The following is a 22,086-nucleotide window of genomic DNA, read 5'->3' as shown; positions in this document are numbered from 1 at the left end:
AAAAATTTCACAAAGAATTTTTGGAGGTGTCTTTTTGGGTATTATGAAGTTTGTCTGGCTGTTGTTCTTGACTTACCTAATGATTATGCTGATAATAATTTCACTTGATCAATATGAACTGGTGCATTTTTATATGTAAACCAGGTCTTCTAGGTGCAAGCCAATCAGATATAAGCCAGGTTTAAATTCACATAAGACAGTGAAACTTTGTATGTGCAGAGGTTTAACTACTTTGGTTTAAATTAACACCTTTACTTGAACCATGCAACTTTGTGCATAGACCAGGTCCTGATTTAATTAAGGTTTTTTTGGGTAAATAAATACAAGGTTTAAGGAAAGGAGCATATTTTCTGTAAGTAAGCACTTTTTATCCTCTTTGAGAAAAGGTAAGTAGACATGTTTGTGTCCTCATTGTGGTCTGAGAAGTTTCCTCTATATTCATTTCTGTATTTGTACCTCTGTACACTCCCAAGCATGTCTCACTGACTAGGAATAAAACCCAGGATTCTAGGACCTTTTAGGTTGGTTCACAGAAATCCCTTTTTAAGCCTTAACTCTAAAGTTAAAATCTTACTGTGTGGCAGAGGCCTGCATTTAGAAACTAGTATTTGCAATATTCGAGCTTTCTGGAATTTAGTTGCAGCAAAATATTTTGTTTAATTGCAAAACGTTTTGTACAAACAAGGTTAGTAAAATTAGTTTTTCAAAATTAATGACTGACACAAATATGTACGAGAGAAACTCCTTCCTCTTCAAAAACAAATAACTTTTTCCCAGTCTACTCAAAAGAACAAAAATGTGTTTGAATGAGTGACTATTGCTGCATGAATAGCACAACTTTAATAGCACATAGTGATCCTAAATTGTCTCAGCTATTCCTCAGATTTATTTACTGTTTCAATGTACAGTCAGAAGGTTGCTTGTAAAACAAGGAATTTCATCATGCCCATCTTATAAATCTAGATAAGAGAGTCAAAACTGCTTTGTCTGTATCCTTTAATTACTGTGGCTGTTACATTTTGGAGTCTTGAAATGCCTCAGATTTTCTTTAGTTAAAGATAGTTGTACTGTTGTTCTGAGTTGCTGTATGTAGATGCGATAGAAGTTATTTTATTTTTTCAAAAGGAAAGTAAGGAAGAGAAGTAGTGTAGTATCATGTTCCACCATGGAGCAGTAAATCTAGTAAGGCCTGCTGGGCCCACTTTTATCAACTAAAATAGATTTGAAAGGTCAGCGGAGGTTCTAAATATGAATTCTGGTCATGTATCAGGAACTGGCATTAAATTTTATATCAAAATCCTGAGCTATTTCCAAACTACTGGCTGGCCTGCAAAGTACCACAAAAGAATAACCTAAGTGTTCATCATGCAGAGCTCAATATCTTGAAATCACATCAGAACAGAATTAGCCATAAAGTATTGTGTGGAAATAAACACCATGATGAACTGACAGAGAGAGGAGCAGAAAGCATTTTTCTGGTTTAAAGATTTAAATATCTGTTTCAATAAAGTTGCGTAGAGAGAGGTTGTGCACAGCAAGTGATTGTCTGCTCCCCAAGTTTCTCTAAGACAGGAGCCATTCTTCTCCTTATCCTACCTTTATCTGTCACCTTCTGAGAGCAGCCTGAAAATACTCAACCACAGAAGATATTAATTAGCTTTCCCACTACTCCTCAACATTAATTTTCCCCCTTATCTCTGGATATTAAAGCAGTGCTATGATATGATATGCTATGCAATAGTCCTCCTAATTAGTGCTTCAGATTTCGTGTGGGTGGGTGGGTGGGTGGGTGGGTGTGTGGAGGATGGTTTTTGTCAGGTTAAAAACCAAAGAGGATATTTGAGGCTCATCAAACTGAGACAAGATGTCTCTTCAGTATATAGGAACAGACTCAAATGAAGTTTAGGATATAGTGTACCTGAACTTTCAGAAAGTCTTTGACAAGGTCCTCACCAAAGTCTTTTAAGCAAAATACGCAGTCATGGATGAGAGGGAAGGTCCTCTCATGGATCAGTAATTTGGCTAAGAGATAGGAAACAAAGGTTGAGAATAAAAGGTCAGTTTTCACTGAGGAGAGAGGTAATGGGCTCCCCCGAGAGTCTGTACTAGGACCAGCACTGTTCAACACATTCATAAATGATCTAGAAAATGGTGTAAACAGTTAGGTGGCAAAGTTTGCAGAAGATATAAGATTACCCAAGATAGTTAAGTCCAAAGCGAACTGTGAAGAGTTACAAAGGAATCTCACTTAACTGGGTGCCTGAGCAGGAAAATGGCAGATAAAATTCCATGTTTATAAATGCAAAGTAATGCACATAATCATACAAAACATAATCCCAGCTATACAGACTAAATGATGGGGTCTAAATTAGCTGCTACCACTCAAGACAGAGATCTGGAAGTCATTGTGGATAGTTGTGAAAACATCTGCTCAGTGTGTGGTGGCAGTTAAGAAAGCTAACAGAATGTTAAGAACAATTAGAAAAGGGACAGATAAGACAGAAACTATCATAATGCCAGTATATAAATCTGTGGTAGGCTCACACCTTGAATGCTTTATGCCAGCGGTTCTCAACCGGTGGTACGCGGAAGATGGCTCGGTGGTACGCGAGGTGAACCCCGCCGCCGATTCCGCCGCCGAATCCCCCCCCTCGCCGCCGCCGCATAAGCGCGCTGCCGCCGAACCCCCCCCCCCCCCGCTGGCACCGAGAAACCCTGCCGCCGCCAAATCCTCCCCCCCCGCTGGCGCCGAGAAACCCTGCCGCCGCCAAATCCTCCCCCCGCTGCCGCCGAGAAAACCCACTGCCGCCGAAAGTCCCACCCACCCTGCCGCCGAAAACGGTCAAATGGCGGCAGGGTTTCGGCGGCGGGCATTGATCCCTCCATGCAACCCCACCGCCGCCGAAAGTGTTTTCCCCGCTTATTTACCGAGTTCCACTCGGGCCAGGTACAGTCAGGTGAAGCGGTACTTGACCTGACTGTACCTGACCCGAGTGGTACTCGGGGGAAAAAAAGGTTGAGAACCGCTGCTTTATGCAGTTCTGGTTGCTCCATTTAAAAAAAAAGATATATTAGAATTGCAAAAAGTACAGAGAAGAGTAACACAATTGATTATGGGTATGAAACAGCTTCCATATGAGGAGAAATTAAAAACACTGGGACTGTTCAACTTGGAAAAGAGACTACTAAGGGGGAATATGATAGTGGTCTATAAAATCATGAATGGTGTAGAGAAAGTCGGTAATGAAGTGCTCTTTGTTCCTTCGCATAACACCTGAACCAGGGATCATTCAATGAAATTAATAGGCAGCAGGTTTAAAACCAACATAAATAAAGAAGTATTTCTTCACACAACACAGTCAACCTGTGGAACTTGGTCCCAAGGAATGTTGTGGAGGCCAAAAGTATAATTGGGTTCAAAACAATTAAACAAGTTAACGTAGGATAAATCCGTCCATGACTATTAGCCAAGATGATCAGGGACCCAACCATATACTCTAGGTGTCCTTAAACCTCTGACTGCTGGAAACTTGAACTAGATGATGAGTGAATCACTTGATAAATTGCCCTGTTCTGTTTATTCCCTCTGAAGTATCTGGCACTGTCAGAAGACAGGGTGCTAGGTGAGATGGACCATTGGTCTGACCCAGTATGCCCATTCTTATGTTCATATTGCTCACCTCAGCTTAAGCCTGTGCTTAAGTGGTTTTTCTGAACTGTGACAGTTTCTGAGTAAGAATGGCCTTAAACATGTTGGTTTTTTTTTTCCCAGTCTGCACTATGATAGTAGGGTTTGCTGTGGTTTGTTACTGATGTTCCAAGACTTATCAATACTATAACCATTTTTAGATCTTATTCTGGGGCCTATATACCAGCAACATATTCAGTACATAGCTCTTGTTTGCTTACTTGTGTTACATTACACAAGATAACTCTTCAGTGTTAACGTCCTCAGTGTGACACAGGCAATCTTTTTATACTCCATATGAAAGATCCATAATATTGGCAGAAGTTTACTAGGCATAGTATAAAGCAATAAGTTTGATCCTGATTTTATGTTTCTATATTGTAGCTTTTCCCTTTTAATCAGATACAAGTATATCTCTGTGAGAAGGATTTAGAAGGGTTTAGGACACCCCTTGTCAGTATCTCCCATTGGCTAGGTTAGGTGGCTCCATGCCTCCCGTGCTGGCTTTTGTGGATCTCAGTCTGAGGCCTGTCTCTCCTCATTCATTGTATAGGGAGTCTAGGTGCCTAACTCAGGCTTTGTGAATCTCAGTGTTGTTCCTGTAATTTTCTACATGCGTAAAAGCTAGGTGTTGTATCACAATGCCTAACTCCTTTTGAGCATTCATTCAGGCCTAAGTCCTTAGCGCCTGTGCATTTGAATAGCTCAAGTTTTAATGTGTTGATGCTGCGCTAAGCGGTTAAGACATTATATGCACTTGGATAATTTTTCTGACTTTGCAAAGTATCAGTAACGCTTGCTGGTGGTTTTAGTGGCAGAGGTCTGACTTACAGGATTCCAAAATGATCTCAAGAATAGAGAAATGGAGCTTTACCAGTACTGCATGCTGCTAGACTTCTGTCTGTTTCACATGAGTCCAAGCGGGACAAATAGCCTCTTGCATGTATTTAGGTGTTTTCCTTTGGGTAAAAATGGGTTCTGTACTTCAAATACTGATGTTCATTTTAAACATGTGGAGGCCATTAACAATGTTGAAGCTGGACACATGGCTTAATGTGTTAAAACATTTTAAAATGTCACATCTGGTTTTTACCTCAGTGATAACACCTGGATCAGTTTAGCACTAGTTAATTTCAAACACATCTGTTGATTTTTGTGAGTGTGGATTATTGGATCTTTCACATTCTTGGAGTATGATGAAACAATCTTGCTTGAGTCACATTGTGCTCCTAGGTGTGCACAGATACAGGCAAACAAATATTTGATATCTGGTGCTAGGGAGATTTTTTTTGTTTGGATGAGTTTCTTTTATTATGCCCATTAGCAAGATTGGACTAATCTGCAGGATATAATCCAGAAGTAAACTATTAGCTACAAGAGAGGGACAAGGAAGTGCTAATGTGGCATTTTGTAGTTTCTTTTATCCCAGAATCTTTCCCAGATCCAACAATTAATACTACTTTCTATCTGTGCAGAACCCAGAAGTGCGGAACCCAAGGTGTTAAGAAGAGCTGCCCTTAAAGTTGGTCTTGAATTGGCTAAACATTAGTGAGGGTAGCAAAATTGACCAGTATTTCTGCTTCTTAGTTTAGTATTGTAACAAAAAGACAAAAAAGCTTGCTTATTAGTCTCCTTTGGGTTTTTTTTATTTGGGGGGTTTGATAAGATACTTAATGCTAACCCTACATGGTGCACAGTTGTTAGTATGAGGGGAATTGGTATTGCAAATGTCCTTGCAGCTCAGTCTAGTAATGGTGATATTAGATGCTGCAGTTTTTGTCCATCTCCAAGGAGTTTGAAGTAACAACTCCCAAGAGTACCTTTCTGATGTGCCATGAAATGTAATTTTTATCTGTATGTGCCCTACTTACTTAAAATGGAAATGAATGAGAATGTTTAAGAAAGAAGAATAAACGTCTGGAACTATGTTCCTCCTTTTCTCTTACCCATTTTTGAATTTGGGGAAAGATGTTTTCAAGCCTCTGTATGAGGATTATAATCTCTTCCTTTATTCAGGTCTGTTGATTTCCCCCAGTCTTTCTTTTTCTGGCTGCTGCTTCTTGCTAGTGAGTTCATGTTATGATACCTCACTTTTTTATCACTTGCACCTTTAATAAGAGTTTAAGAGAAGCAGCTTTCTCTGAGAATATCACAAATGCCATAAATAATTAAACCTGTAGTGTAAGAGCCATAGACTTTCAACTCTTCCTCCATCAGTGTTCAGGTTTAAGTTATCATCTGCAAAGTGCATCATTACTAATGGGTAGTTGGTTGTTCAGGTAACCCAGATACTGGGGTCCGGACCACCTTACTGTATGATTATTAAGTTTGAGCCACTGACTGTTCTGAATAGTGCAGTTGAAAGAAAATCTCGTAAACTTCCAGAATGGTCAGAAGATTAGATCATCTGGTGAAAAAGTACATTTCCTTGGTCTAAGGAGTTGCCTCTTGAAACGTTACTGAACTATTATGATGTAAACTGATTATTGTCCTTCCTAGGATTGAGTGTCCGTAAGTCTGTTTCATGGCACCTCAGAAAGTCACTACCACTTTGTGGAACATTTTTTTTTAAATACTTTATCTTAGTTTAAAATTCACTTTTCTCTCCCATTTTACTTTACCTGTTCTCCTTTAATGGGTGATATTGGAGAATACTTTCTCAATGAACTCTGGGGCTCATGTACTCTAGGTATACTTGTGTAGTATTGTCTGTCTTCAGACAGCAATAATGAAACGTCCTATTCCTTGCTTTTTAAAATTTGAATTTTACAATATGCCTTAGTACTGCCTGGTTCTTCTGATATTTATATGAAAATTGTATTTCTGCATGCTTTTGTGCAATGAAAGACAAAAATGTTGGCCAAGAATGTTTTTATTGGATTCTGTAATATGAAACAGTAGTGGCTGAATGCTAGCCAGTGGCCTATATGAGACTGCCTGTTTGCTACAGGACACTTAACGTCTGTTGAATTGCGTTTCCTAATACTCCAGAGCGTTAACAGAGTCCCCTTTACTTGTGAACAGTTCAGAAACAATAATTGGAGGGAATACATTTTTTCATTACTATAGATTTTGGAACAGAGGAGACAGACTGTGATATGACTTAAACCATTGAGCAAATGCTATAGAACCAGCAAGTTCTATGTTTTTTATACATTTACTGGAAAAGGCTAGAATCTGCTATCTCGCTTGCATGCACTGGATGTCAGGTGGATTCTGTACCTAAGCAGAGTGTGATCAATACCGTGTCTGCAAGCTGTCATTTAAAATTTTATGTAAAGAGCTGTAAACTGAAAAGGGGTAGAGTTATGACAGATTTGTTGCTAAGTCTGTAAAAATACTTGACTGACAGTAGTTTTGGGCTGCACATGACTAGATACTACTTTTTCAGATATGAGAAAGGTATGGTTAGCTTCTGGAGGGAAGAAGAATACGAGTGACATGTCTAGTTGTAAAGGAGTGGGAGAGAGCTCTTTACAAAAAGTATTCTAAAAGGCATTATCAGATATTTAAAGGATTTATGGCGACCTCTTCATAACCTCCATATTCACAGAGACAAAAGGACATGCAGACAGTAAGCATGTGCAAAGGCATTATAGGAATGTGCTTTAGACAGTGGAACTGATGAGCTACATGGCAGTTAGAGTATTTGTATGGAGTTGCTACAATTTAACATAGTCATTTTTTATTAAAGAAATGTGCACTGTCACACATGACAAGTTCCTTAAAATAATGGCATAAAAATCAGAGGGCCTATATGAGACTCTTGAGGCCACTTCTTATTTTTTCCAGCTGAAGTGTCTATTTTATCCTGTCTAGTGCCAAAATGGACTTCAGCTTCAACATTTATGTCCAGATCTGAATTTCAAACCTTTCCTTTCCCCTGTCTAAATTTAAAGACGGTTGATTTTGACCCATCTCTTGCATGTGTGCGTGCGTGCCCGCACGCATGTGGAAGAAGTGAAAATAAAAAACATATTCTTGTATTTCTGTGTTCAATGTTATTGAAAAAAATCTTCACTAAACGTCAGTTTAATGTTTCCAAAGGAAAAGTATACTGATTTGCCTGGAAAAAAATCAGAAATATGAAAATTCATTTGGGAGATTTTAGAAACCATTTCTGGAATAAGCGAATTAGTCATAGTGTTCTAGTAACTTTTTTCTCAACATGTTGAGTGGAATCATGGCCCCTTTGAAGTCAGTGGGAATTTGTCCATTGACTTCACACATTCATAGTTTATAAGGCCAGATGAGACCTTTGTGATCATCTTACTTCCTGAATAACACAGGCCATAGAACTTCCCTGAATTAAATCTGGTTTTGAACTAAAGCATATCTTTTTAGGAAAAAAAAAATCCAATCTTGATTTAAAAGTTTCTTGTGATGGAGAATCCATCACAGTTCTTAAGAAGTTCCAGTGATTAATTACCCTCACAGTTAAACATGTATGCCTTATTTCTAGTCTGAATTTGTCTAGCTCCAACTTCCAGCCACTGAATCTTGTTATGCCTTTGTCTACTAGACTGAAGAGCCCTCTATCAAATTTCTGCTTTTCCTATATGTACTTATAGACTGTGATCAAGTCACCCCTTAAGCTTCTCTTTTTTAAGCTAAAGTGATTGAGCTCCTTGAGTCTCTCACTATAAGGTATATTTTCTAATTCTTTAATCATTCTTGGTGATTCTTCTCTGAACCCTCTCCAATTAATCAACATCCTTTTTGAATTATGGACACCAGATCTGGACACAGTATTCCAGTAGTGGTCACACCTATGCCAAATAGAGTTTTTATAACTCCTTCTTCTTGATATTCCCCGTTTATACTTTCAAGCACCTCATTAGCCCTTTTTCCACAGCATCACACTGGGAGGTCATGTTCAGTTGATGATCCACCTTGACCAGCAAGTCTTTTTCAGAATAGAGTTCTCCATCCTGTTAAGTATGGCCATCAAATAAGACTACAATGGAGCTGGGATTCCATGCTCTCTTTTGAGAGCAGGGCACTCTAAAACTTGTTGGTTTTTCTTTTAATTACTGCTGAGGCATGTCTATGAAGTAAAAGGCATACTATTCATCTTCTCCTTTGCTCTGATGTGTCACTGAAATGTGCCATGTCAAATACTGTGTTTGTTGTGCCACCTGGAAAGACGTGCAAAGTGATTTTTCACTTCACTGGTGCATGTTTTTTCCACAATATATTGCAGCCTCTTGGTGAAAATTAATGTGATTCGGCAAATGAGTTGCATTAGCTGTGGCCTCTTCGTGCCATGTGATGTTTCTGGTAAATGTTTGGACTTATCTGTTGTGTAAACTTAGTTCCAGTTGGGGGGAGAGTCTCTCTTAGTTCAGATTAGCTCGTTATAGAGCCCATCTGTTTCAGGGCCTGTCACAGACTATATGTTTGTACAGCTCCCAGTACAATGGAGCCTTGACCTGACTGGACTCTAGGTGCTACTGTAATATAAATGTTTAGTAATAATAATAATTGTCTTTTTTGTGCTTAGTATTTAGAACAAAGAATGTTTTTCTTGAAACAAGAATTTTATAAAGATGGTTTCAAATATGGTGTCAAGCTATTATTTGAACACTGGCCATCTGTTTGAGCTGTGTGGGTCTAACACCTTCTCCTATAATGAGATTTGTAAATGCAGATTATTGGATTTGTAAGAATAAGTAGTTTTGCCAAGATCGTGCTGGACAGGTTTCTAGTGAGCTGAAAGTAGGCATGCAGACTGCAAAAGGATAAAACTAAGCCCTTACACTACAGTTTATTTTTACAGTAAGGCAGCCACAGCATAGAATTCATAGAGTAGTAAATCTTATAATATATTCAAAGAGAAAGTGGAATTGTATTCTTAACAGACACTGCCTTGTGGACAGGGCTATGGCATTAGCTGAGAATTCTGTGTCAGGCAAAATATACGTAGGAAAGTCTATGAACTGGCCAATACTGCACCACAAAATTGGCATACGTCTAATGACTTCATGTAGTTTATTACTCATTCATGACAGTAAGAATCATTTTAACATCTATATTAAAATTTGAGTGTGAAAGGCCAGTTTGGGGTTTTAGTTCTGAATTGCTCAAGGATCATTTGTTTCAACAATGTTTGTCAGTTTTTCATATTTTTTTAAAATTTAATTATAACCCATCAAATCTTAAGCGATTGCTCGTGGGTTGGACTCAGATGAATGTCATTGAAGGGTGTTTTAATTTAATGGCTCCAGCATAACTTCGGTTTCTAATGTTGTTTTAAAAAGCCAATTTATATGGAAATTTATTTTAGCAAAAAGACAATAGACAGACACTTTTAACACCTCTTTTACTTGAGTAAAAATTCAAAACTCAAAGCAAAACAGCATTAATATAATGCCATTTTCTTTCTTCCACAACATAAAGAATAACAAAACAAGGACGTGTTTGCATTGCCATAGCAATATGATTGTATCGTCTCGTTTGTGTCTTTCTGGCTGTTTGATTCATTTCTTTGTTTTTATTTTTTTAATAGCCGAGCTATCAAGACAAACCAGGATCTTCTGCCAGAAACTCCCTGGACCCACATATTCTACAATGATTTTTGGGGAACCCTCCTCACCCACAGCGGCAGTCATAAGTCATACCGACCTCTCTGCACTCTCTCCTTTCGCGTTAATCATGCTATTGGAGGCATGGACCCTTGGAGCTACCACCTTGTAAATGTCCTGTTACATGCTGCCGTCACAGGTCTTTTCACAAATTTCTCCAGAATTTTGTTTGGGGATGGATACTGGACCTTAATCGCAGGCCTGCTGTTCGCGTCTCATCCCATCCACACTGAAGCAGTGGCAGGAATTGTAGGGAGGGCTGACATTGGAGCCTGCCTCTTTTTTCTGCTCTCATTGATGTGTTACATTAAACATTGCTCTACAAGAAGCCATTCAGCAAGCACTTGGGGCTGGATCTTGGGTACGGGACTCTGTGCTGGCTGCAGCATGTTGTGGAAGGAACAAGGAGTGACTGTTCTAGCCGTGTCAGCGGTTTATGACATATTTGTGTTTCACAGGCTGAAAATGCACCAAATCATTTCTTCTATATATAAAGTAAGTGACTCTCCGTCTGACTTAATTATTTGTTTATAAAGCAACAATCACTAAATTAATCAGATGTCAACTTTATCTTCAAGTATGACTTAGCAGGGCCATCAGCCCTCTGCAAAGTAAGCACAGATGCCGTATGCAGAAAGTATAATTAAAAAAGTTCAGTAATTTTTTTAAATGTTATGGCATTTAAACCATGTGGTATTACTCATCATTTCATGCTTGGGATGTACTTCATCCATTCGCTCCCATCTCTTCCAGACTTCTCACTCTGTTTACCATCTAGCACTTAACATGCAAAAAGAAGCTAGATACTATCTTCTTGTATCTTGCAAATTCAGCTTATTGTGGTTAATATGCAAATGCATCAGTTGATATAAATCTACAAGCCTCCCTCAAGTAAGGACAGAGCACTTAATGTTCAGGCTCAACAGAAATGCACAGGACCTGAATTTAGCGCTCTGGCACATTTCTCCTCCCATTTCTCCCCTGAGTAACAGCTGCCATGCAGATGTATTACAACCTTCTCCAGAAGAAATGTTTCTCAGGAGGTAACTCAGGGCTCCATTGTGCTTGGCACTGTACAGGGTAAAAGAAAAGCTGACCAGAATTTTTCTGGTGAAACAGTTCTCCATTGGAAAATGCAGATTTGAAAATAGCAAAACGTTTCATGGAATCATATCAATGTAATCAATTTTTTATGGTAAATTATCAAAACGTAGTTTCCATAAGGTCAAAGCACTTTGTTTTGACATCTCATGTTATAAAAGTCAAAATGAAGCCCTTCAACCTTATTGAAATGAATTACTTTGAAAATTTTGTTTTGTGGGTAATTTTGAAATTTAAAATTCTTGTTCCAATTCAAGACAAAAAGCAATTTTTGAAATGTTTGAATTTCCCGCAGAATGGAAATTCCAAGTTTTGATCAGCTCAATTTAAGAGACAAGTCCCTGCCTTGATGAGCTTATCATGACATGACAGACAAAAGTTGGTCCCCAGCATACCTCTGCTAAGCTGCTTTGAAGTGTTGATTTATTAACTAATGTCAAATTACATTAACACATTATTTACTCTAGTGTTTGTCTCACAATATAAGAACCCTTCTGAGAGCCAATGAACAAATAGTGTGAGTACGCTTAATGGTGACTCGTGTGAAAAAGAATGCGTACCGGTATTTAACTGCAATTTTCATTTTAAAATTATACGGTGGGACTCTTCAAAAGTTTGGTACATAATTCTGTAGTCATGTTTGAAAATCTTACCCGCTATCCACAGAGGGAAATGAGTGATAAAAGTGATCAGTTGGCAAAAGCAAATGGACAAATGCCCAGTTTTGCGGAGGAACGTTCGGGGGGGGGGGGCGAGTGGCGACATTTGGGGAAGGAACAGGAACCTGGTTGATGTGTCTCCATTATGCCCTACACCTCCAATCAGGGAGCGATGGGGTGTCATGTGCTCACTCTGCAGCCCAATCAGAGGGCAGCGCAGTCAGGGCCCTAATTATAATTCTTCTCTGGACCACAGAGCTGCAACTCGTGGGCCCTGAGACCTACTGGGCAGCCCGGCTTGTAAATGCCTATCTGGGTCCCACAACATCCGCTTGTGCTGGGGCACAGAGTGTGGTACGGCCTCCCTGGCAAACCCTTAAGTGGTCCCCGGAGCCCACACCCCGGCCTCATGTCCTCCCCACCCACCGTTTGGGACCAGTGCCCTGAGCCCTCTCCAGCACCCCTCCGGTTTCTTTCCCTCCCCAGTCTGCCTCCAGTTGTCTGCTTCTGCCACCTCCCGATGGGCACCATTTAGAGAGGGCAGTGGGCAGGCACCTGCCCGCCGCCCCCCTCCCCCCACCCCGCCGAGTTTCATACCACCAGCCAGGAGCAAGAGGAAGACAAAGGACAGTGTAGGTCCTCTACTTAGCTGGGAAAGAGAGGTAATAACTGATTATATCAAAAAAAGGCTGAGGTGTTTAATGCCTATTTTGTTTGTTTTCTCTAAAAAGGTAAATTGTGACCAAATATTTAACACAATTAATATTAACAATAAGGGAGGAAGGAACAAGTCAAAAGAGGGAAAGAACAGGTTAAAAATATTTAGGTAAGTTAGATGTATTCAAATTAGCAGGCCCTGATGAAGTTCATTTTAAGTTGCTTGAGGAACTAGATGAAGCAATCTTGGAACTGTAAGCAATTATTTTTGAGAACTCATGGAGGGTGGGTGAAATCCCCGATGACTGGAGAAGGGCAAACATATTTTTAAAAAGGGGAACAAAGTGGAAAGGTACTGGAACAAATTTATTAAGCAATCAATTTATAAATTCCTAGAGAATAAAAGGATTATAAGGAATAGCCAGCATGAATTTGTCAGGAAGCCAAACCAACCTGATTTCCTTCTTGGAAGGGGTTATGGGCCTACTGGAAGGGAGGGAAGCAGAAGATGTGATTTATCTTGATTTTTAGTAGGGCTTTTGACACAGTCCCACATGACATTCTCAGAAGCAAACTAGAGAAATGTGGCCTAGATGAAATTATAATAAAGTGGGTGCACCACTGGTTGAAAGATTGTAAGATAACCGTAAGAGTAGTTATCAATGGTTCACTGTCAGACTGGGAGGGCATACCTAGGGTGGTCCCTTAGGGGTCAGTTGTGGGTCCGGTACTATTCAATAGTTTCATTAATAACTTGGATAATGGAGTGGAGAGTATGCTTATAAAATTTGCAGAGGACACCATGCTGGGTGAGATTGCAAGTGTTTTGGAGGACAGGATTAGAATTAATAATGACAGTGACAAATTGGACAATTGGTTTGAAATTCAGTAAAGACAAATGCAAAATACTATACTGAGAGGAAAAATCAAATACACAAATACAAAATGGAGAATAACTGGGTTGGTGGTGTTGGTGTAGTAAAGGATCTGGAGGTTATAGTGGATCACAAACTGAACACAAGCCAAGAATATGATGCCTTTGCAAAAGAAGGCAAATATCATTCTGGAGTGTATTAACAAGAGTGTCATATGTAGGATACAGTACATAATTGTTCTGCTCTATTTGGCACTGATGAGGCCTCAGCTGGATTGTGTCCAATTTTGGGCACCACACTTTAGGAAAGATGTGGACAAATTGGAGGGAGTTCAGAGAGGGGATCATTGGTAAACCTGACCTATGACGAAAGGTTTAAAAAAACTGGGCATGTTTAGTCTTGAGAAAAAAAGACTGAGAGGGGATCTGATAAGTTTTCAAATATATTAAGGGCCGTTCTAAAGAGGACAGTGATCAACTGTTCTCCATGTCCACTGAAGGCAGGACAAGAAGTAATGGGTTTAATCTGCAGCAAGGGAGATTTAGGTTAAATATTAGGAAAAGCTTTCTAACTGTAAGGGTAGCTAAACTCTGGAATAGGCTTCTAGATGAGGTTGTGGAATCCCCCTCACTGTAGCTTTTTAAGAACAGGTTGGACAAACTCCTGTTAAGGATGATTTAGGCTTACTTGATCCTCCCTAAGCCCAGGGGGCTGGATAAGATGATCTGTTGAAGTCCCTTCCAGCCCTACATTACTATGATTGTATGATTGTGAAGAAGCAGAAGCAGCTCTCCATATCACCAGTTGCAGTCTCCACAGAGCATAGTTTGATAACTGTTGATTGACTTTTATTTCCATTTTGTTTTGTATATCTGGACTCCCATACAGTATTTATTTATTTATTGATAGCTTGCAGTAACCATACTGAGGTAATGTCAAATCTCCCATGAAACCCTGAAACCAAAATTTTCCTACAGATCTCTCTCATGCACTCTTAAAGGCTCAAGGAAAAAAAAAAAAGGTCTAACTATGTATTTATCTGGATCCCTTCACTGTAGTATTTGAGTGCTTCACAATCTTGAATGAATTTAGCTTGGCAGCATCTCTAAGAGAAAAGGTAAATTAGGAGCTGAAGCATGGAGAGACTAAGGCCTGGTCTACACTAGAGAGTTTTGTTGACTAAAATCAGCTTTGATCAACAAAACACACATGGTGTACACACTGCAATCACCTCCCCACCAACAAAACTGCCATGTTTTTTCAACAAAATAAAACCCATCTCGACGAGAGATGTAGAGCTTTTTTCGCCCAAATTAAATTGACAAAGCATCAGTCTAGACACCACAGTTGGTTATGTCATGGCAAATGGCAAATAGCCTCTGGAAGTGTCCCACAATGCTCACCTTGACCACTCCGGCCATCAGTTTGAACTCTGCTGCTCTGTAGCCACCTGCCACTCCCCCTTTAAAGTTGTGGGAATTTTTGAAATTTTGCTTCCTGTTTGGTCGGCGTGGAGAGCTCGCATTTCTTCTTTCCAGCTGGCCATGGTGGCTCCACGCACCAAATGCTCTCCCGCTTGGAGCACTCTGGAGCATCTGGATCTCAGAGGCCTTTGGGAGAGTCTTGGCTGTGAAATCCCAGCTCCTCTTTAGCCAAAGGAATTTTGATACCTTTGGCCAGATTTCTTGTGCCATGGTGGAGAAGGGCTATGAATGGGACATGCTGCAGTGCCGAGCGAAAATCAAGGAACTGTGGCAGGGCTACCAGAAGGCCAGGGAAGCAAACCTTAATTCTGGTACAGAGCCAAAGACCTTCCACTTCTATAAGAAGCTGGAACCCATCCTCAGTGGTGACTTCACCTCCACCCCCAAGACATCCATGGATACTTTTGCATGCCCAGGGGCAGTGCACACCAGAATCGACCCTGACGAAGAGGTCGTTGATGAGGAGGTGGAGTTGGATGAAGAATCAAAGCTGGGGACCAGGTCATTTGATGATGTGGGGAGTCAGGATCTCTTTGCGACCCTGAGGGTTCCAGCAGTCCCAGCTTTGCAGCTCTGGAATGCAGGATGTAGGAGAGCTGAGCTCTGGTAAGTATTTTCAGGGCTGATGCTGCTTGTTAACAGGAGGTGCAAGGGTCCTTTGCTTTGGTGAACGATAGAGGTAGTTCAAGGGATAGAAATGCACAAGAGTAGCTGTGTTTCCATGTGCTTCCCATTCCCTTGTGCAGGTAGGCAGCGTGGCTGAGAAGCATGTTAACGCACACGAAGATTTCATTGGTGTCCTCCAGTGAGATCCCTAGGAAAATTTCCTGGAGGTACTCACCAATCCCCTGCCTACGATTCCTTGGCAGAGTGGCTCTGTTTCTTCCCCTGTTGTAGGACACTTTCCTGCACCAACCGACAATTACTTGTGCAGGGACCAAAGCAGCACAGAGGCGAGCAGCACAGGGACCTGGTTTGAAGCTGCTCTCTTGGAGAAGATGCACCTTAGCATCCCTGTTTACTCTCAGGAGCTAGATATTGGCTTCTATAGCCCTGCCTGTGAAGAATGGTGGCACAATTTGAAATTTTGTCCCTATGTACCTGCATTTGTGCACCAAGCAACCATCTACCCAGTTAGATTGCCCCCCACCCTTTGGCAAAACTCACTGTTCCCAGGCTGATCATGGAGCTGTGCTCTTCCTAGGCACAGTGAGAAAGAGGTGTGTTTTAATAGTAATGCATCTATAATGATGGGGCACCCACAGTAATGCTTCTGTTCATTGTTTCTTGTGCTTCCACAGATGTTACCTTCACAGCTAAACCCCCGCACACATGTGGAGCGCCTCTATCTGTTGAGGAAGCAACCTCAGAGAAGCAAAGAGGAGATGTTCCAAGAACTCCTCCAGACATCCGAGATGGCAAAAAGAGAAAGAAGGGCATGGAGATAATCTGTGTCTGAAAGTCAGTGAACCAATAGATAGGAAAGGAGGGAAATCCATGACTGGATGATGGCAGGTCATGATCGCACATGGAGCTGCTAAAGACAATCGTGCCACTGCAGACAGAGTTCATGCCCCCCTTGCATTGCCTCCATTACAGGACATGCTTTCCATGCACTCCCTAAACTCCCTCCCGCATCCCTACCACACTCCTGGCCCATCTCGTTACCCCTTACACTCCACCCCTTCAGACAACTATGAGAGCAATAGCTGGTCTTACACCTAGCTGTCGTAGCTCACACTGCCCCTCACTGCTTTCTTCCCTCCAGCCTGGTGTTTTTGTTTGTGTTTGTAAATTGTTTTCATTTTATAAAGACCAGCTAGGAGAACAAGAAGCACTTCTTTATTTCTGTGTTGCACACGGTACTTTCACCTTGCACTGATACACAGCTCAAGCTGGATAGCTGTCATAGAATGGCACAGCACTGTTCACAAAAACACCTTATTGGTTCGCATTCTCAAAATGGGCCCTCAAAGCCTACCTGATCTGAACGGCCCTCCGTTGTGCCCCTCTAATACCTCTAGCATCTGGCTGTTCCTATTTAGATGCAATGTGATCTGTCTCTGCAGTCTATCCAGTGGCAAACTTTTTGCCCTTAGCTTCACATAAATTATTGAGCACACAGCAGGTGGCTATAACCATGGGAATATTGTCCTCATTTAGGTCTAGCCTGCCATAAAGGCATCTCCAAAGCTTTTAATCTGCCAAACACACATTCAATGGTCATACAGCACCTGCTCAGCCTGTTATTGAAGTGCTTCTTGCTGCTATCCAGGTTGCCCATGTAAGGCTTCATGAGCCATGGCATTAATGGGTAGGCTGGGTCTACCAGGATCACTATGGGCATCTCAACATCCCCCATTGGGATCTTTTGGTCTGGAAAGAAAGTCCCTGCTTGGAACTTCCTGTACAGGCCAGTGTTCCTGAAGAATCATGTGTCATGCACCTTTCCTGACCAACCTGCCTTGATGTCAGTGAAAAGCCCACGGTGATCTACAAGTGCCTGCAGTATGATAAGAAGTACTCCTTTCTATTGATGTACTCCATTGCAAGATGATCCGGGGCCAAAATTGGGATATGTGTGCCATCTATCCTCCCACCACACTTAGGGAATCTCATCGCTGCGACCCCATCCCCTATTTCACACACATTTACCAGAGTCACAGTCCTTCGTAGCAGAATGCAGTTAATGGCCCTGCACGCTTGCGAAAACAATGCCAACGATGGACTCACTGACTCCAAACCTGATTAGCAACTGACTGGTAGCAGTCTGAAGTTGCAAGCTTCCATGGCGATTGCCACGCGCTTCTCCACTGAGAGAGCAGCTCTCATTCTGGTGTCCTTGCGTTGCAGGGCGGGGGCGAGCTCCGCACAGAGTTCCTTGAAGGTGGCTTTGTGCATTTGAAAGTTCTGCAGCCAGTGCTCCTCATCCCAGACCTGCATAACGATGCGATCCCATCACTTGGTGCTTGTTTCACATACCCAAAAGCAGCAGTGCACCGTGTGCAGATGCTCCTTGAATGAAAACAGTAACGTGGTGCTGTTCATTTGTCTGTCACACAGTAGGTCAGGCGCCTTAGATTCCTGTTCCGAATGAGAGCTCATGATGTACTGCATGGCCAGCTGCAATGTGTTCAGAATGCTGAAAGCAAGGAGAACAGTGCAGGATCGATGCTTTCAGATAGAAATGGCAGGTACTCAGGAAATGGGGGGCCATTGAAAAATTATATGAAATGCAGCTGGGCACACAAGGAATGACGGGATGGAAATCAGTGCATCATGGGATGTTGAGCCCATATCCATGATGCACTGTGATGTTCCCTGTCTTCCCACAACTCCTAGTGGCACAAAGTGGCGAGTTGCACAGGTGGGATAGCTGCTCAGAGTGCACTGCTGTCGATGCTAGAGCACCAAATGTGGACGCACTTTGGTGGCACAATGAGTGCTGTGTGGATGGGCGCAAGCGCTGTAAATACAGCTCTTTTTGATCACCGATGTAAATGCTGTCGACAAACCTTTCTAGGGTAGACAAGGTCTAAGTAATTTGCTCAGGATCACATGAGTAGTCTGGGAAAAACCTGAATTGGAACCCCAGTTTCCTGAGTCCCCATCCAATGCCTTAAACACAAGACTATCCTTTAGGTCACAGAACTGGAAGTCAGGAGATCTGGATTCTATTCTCTTTGCCTTGAACCTCCTATGGGCTAAAACAACTAATCTATGTGCTTCAGTTTTCCCAGCAGTAAAAATGTGGAAAGTACTTCTCTGACAGCAGTGCTGATCAGAAATCCATGGCTTCAGAGGAGAACACAGATACTATTGTGAGTGCCATGAGAATGTCTATAAATAAATAAATAATACAATCAAACCAAACTAAATCCTTTGAATGTTGTGTAAAAAATACATCTCTCCCCTCTCTTATACCCTCACCTGCCTCTTTAGGCAGTGCTGCTTTGTGTGCCTCTCTTCAGGCAGAATGCTGCTTTACCGGGAGCTGTCTCAACACCAGAGAGGCTTCCCTTCAGCCACTTAAACGCCAAGCGGGCTCCTCATCAGCTAATATCTCAGTTTCTCCAGCGAGACTTCAGTTAGGGACATTTTCTGTTTATTTTTCATGGTTTTATTTTTTATTTTTTATAAACAACATATGTTTTATAAGAATATGTTGTCAAGGAAGATAAATGACATGTTACGGATACTGGGGAGTATCTCCTTCAGCTTGAGCAGCAAGCTGCCTTTTATCTTCGGGAAGCTGTCAGTCACTTCAGCTGCTGTTTGATCAGCTGTCCGCACGCTTCAGTTCTGGAGCAGTGACTCCAGTTCTAGTGCAGACCTGCAGGGCCCTCTAGTTCTGGTTCCTGAGTGCTGTATGGGAGTTAGTCTACACTGCAGTGGGGTGTGTGATTGCAGGATGTGTGGACATACCTGAGCTAGTTTTAATCTAGCTCACTCAGGTGCTGATAGCAGTGAAGCTGTGACTTCAGCATGGGCTAGCTGCCAGAGTAATTACCCAGGGCAGGCTTGTACAGCCCACGCTAAAGCTGTGCAGCCATGCCTTCACTGCTGTCGTTACCTGAGCTAGCCGACCACAGCTAGCACGGGTATGTCTACATGAGCTGCAGTCATTCCCTCCTCCCGTCCTCCCCCCATTGAAATGTAGGCATGCCCCTCAAGGGGTGAAATTTAATCCCCCTTTACAAGGGGGAAATTACTGCAATTTAGAGAAGAAAATGTACAAGTTAAAGGAAAACGTAGTGATCGATTTAAGAGCCAAGTTAAAGCAAACAAGTCAACTTTATCTAAAGGCCCACTGTGCTGTGCTCAATCTAATGTTAAACAACTCAGAGCCGCACAGCAGCATTAGAAGCCATTTCTCAATCTTTTTGTATTTCAGAGTGCACTTCGAATCTTACCAATTCACATACTTCAATGAAGGATTAATCCTGTGATGAGATTAAAAATACTGCTGCATTGAAAGACTGGAAATAATTTTCTGGGGGTTGGACTAGATGACCTCCTGAGGTCCCTTCCAAGTCTCATCTTCTATGATTCTATGAAGCAAAGCCCATTGGTTGGATATTTGGGAATAGCTGAGATACTTGGATGTGGAGTTTGTTGTGGTTTTTGATTTATAAGATGTTTCCTGACCAGTTGTTGGCACAAGGGGAAGGAAGGGAGAGAAAGTTGCTGCTGTTTTGGTTTGAAATGATTTTGTATCTATCTTCTAAACTTCTAAAGTAATATCAAGGATGACCACAGCCCAGGATAAGTGTTCTTAACATGAAATCCTGGCCCCACTGAAGTCAAAGGCAAAACTTCTATTGATACCGATGGACCAGTATTTTGCTCCTTACTTTTATTTTTTAATATAGTAAATAAATACATTTATAAATTAAGGCTTCCTAGGGTACTGATACTGAATTTGGCAAAGAATAAAAAATATATATTGGACACAGTGTCCAACCATAAGCTATTTTACTGGTTGTAACAAAATAGAGCCAGACAAACAAAAATGGGGAAGTTTGAGATTTCTCACTAATCTTTGAATTTCGGATTTATTTTTAATTAATTTATTTATTTTGCCTCTTTGTTTACCACTGTTCTTGGCTCTAGACAATATGTCCTAGGCAGGGTTGAAAAAATCCACTCTTCCAGCATGTATAGGAAGCTTCTTTGGGCAAATGTAATTAATTTCCGCACAATCAGAGTTTTTATTGTTATTTATTTTAAAGTTTCTAACCTTTGTGATTGAAAAGCTAACTATCCATGTGTAAAATGAATATGGCCAAAACAGTGATGCAGGCTGCAGACAGACTACTCCAGTGTCTCTGTTACTGCTCAGAGCTTTCCCTGGCTAGAATATAGTGAAAACATAGCAATATTTTGTCAGTTTTCACTGCTGCTCAGAGGCCCGGACATCATAGAGGTATTGTGTCAATTTCATCGTGCTCCCCTGTTTGGGAGAGCTCTATGTACGCAATGAAAGGAAAGAGGAGGGAGGTTGAAGGAAAGAAGAAACAGACATTGAAGAGGACATTTCAGGAGAAGTTACGTTCTTCTTTGAGTGATGGTCCCTAAGTGTATTTAAAAAAAAAAAAAAAAAAAAGGTAAAAGTTAGATAGAGATTTAGGTTAGCTTTTCCCCCTGTTTTTCTGGGGGACTATGGCAAAACAGGCGGGCTTCAAGAGCTGTGCCTCATGCCCGCAATCTTTCTCAGTAAGGGACAAACATTCGCACTGCCTATATTGTTTGGGGGAATCTCACGTTGTATCACGGTGCTCCATCTGCTGATCTTTCCTGTTCAGAACGCGAGAAGCGAGGCAATTCAGACTTAGAAAACTCATTATGGAGGAAACGTGTGCACCAAGAGGTGGCACTAATGGACCTGCCACAGTGCCCACCCACACCGATGGCACAAACATTGCCAAACGTATTGGTACCGGCAGAGCTTTTAACACCATCGAAACCACATAAAAAGAAACAGTCATGGGCACAAGAGTGGATTCCTGAGAGGGATCACCTCTAAACGCTGTGTTCCCTCTTTGAGCCACGACCAGCTGGGAGAGATGTTGCAGATGGATTCGGTGGCTCTGGTGCCCAAAAGAGCTAAAGCTGACAAGAAAACAAAACATGTCAGCCCATTCATATCTGAAGCCCCTACAGAATATGGATCATCCACAAGTCTGATGGACCGGGTACTGCGCACTCAAGGAGAGTTATCCCCTTTGACCCCCACAGTAAATCTGTGGAGAGCTCAGCTCACAAGGACCCCCAAAATAACTTGTGGGCACCATCTCTGGCTGATGAACTGCTTCTGTTGCACCACCGTCCAGTGAGAACATGCTCTATGGTTCCACCGGTACCACCCGGCCCAGAAACATATACGGTTCTGCAACGATACAGCCATTTCAGGCTCCACAATCTCCACTGGTTCTGCATGTACCAACATCATCACCACTATTGGGACCGTCAGAATCTGACTGGTCATCTGAACCATTTCTCCACACAACGTAGCCTAAGATGGTATTATGCGTACTT

General features: G+C 41.6%; 1 protein-coding gene across 4 annotated transcripts in view; it reads left to right on the top strand.

Moving 5' to 3' along the window:
• The window catches only part of TMTC2 (transmembrane O-mannosyltransferase targeting cadherins 2), a 330,806-nt gene that overhangs the window by 122,277 nt on the left and 186,443 nt on the right, over nt 1–22,086 (top strand). For all 4 annotated transcript variants that reach the window (XM_067559871.1, XM_067559869.1, XM_067559870.1 and 1 more), the window contains exon 2: nt 10,197–10,767. In XM_067559871.1, coding sequence (XP_067415972.1) covers nt 10,197–10,767 — 571 coding nt within the window. The remainder of the gene's footprint in view (nt 1–10,196; nt 10,768–22,086) is intronic.

Source organism: Emydura macquarii, unplaced genomic scaffold (genome assembly GCF_026122565.2).
Source record: "Emydura macquarii macquarii isolate MOO-44397 ecotype Brisbane River unplaced genomic scaffold, CSIRO-AGI_Emac_v2 contig_2205, whole genome shotgun sequence".
NCBI lineage: Eukaryota > Metazoa > Chordata > Testudines > Chelidae > Emydura > Emydura macquarii.
The sequence above is the reverse complement of the archived record's forward strand: the minus strand, read 5'-3'. Positions and strand labels throughout refer to the sequence as shown.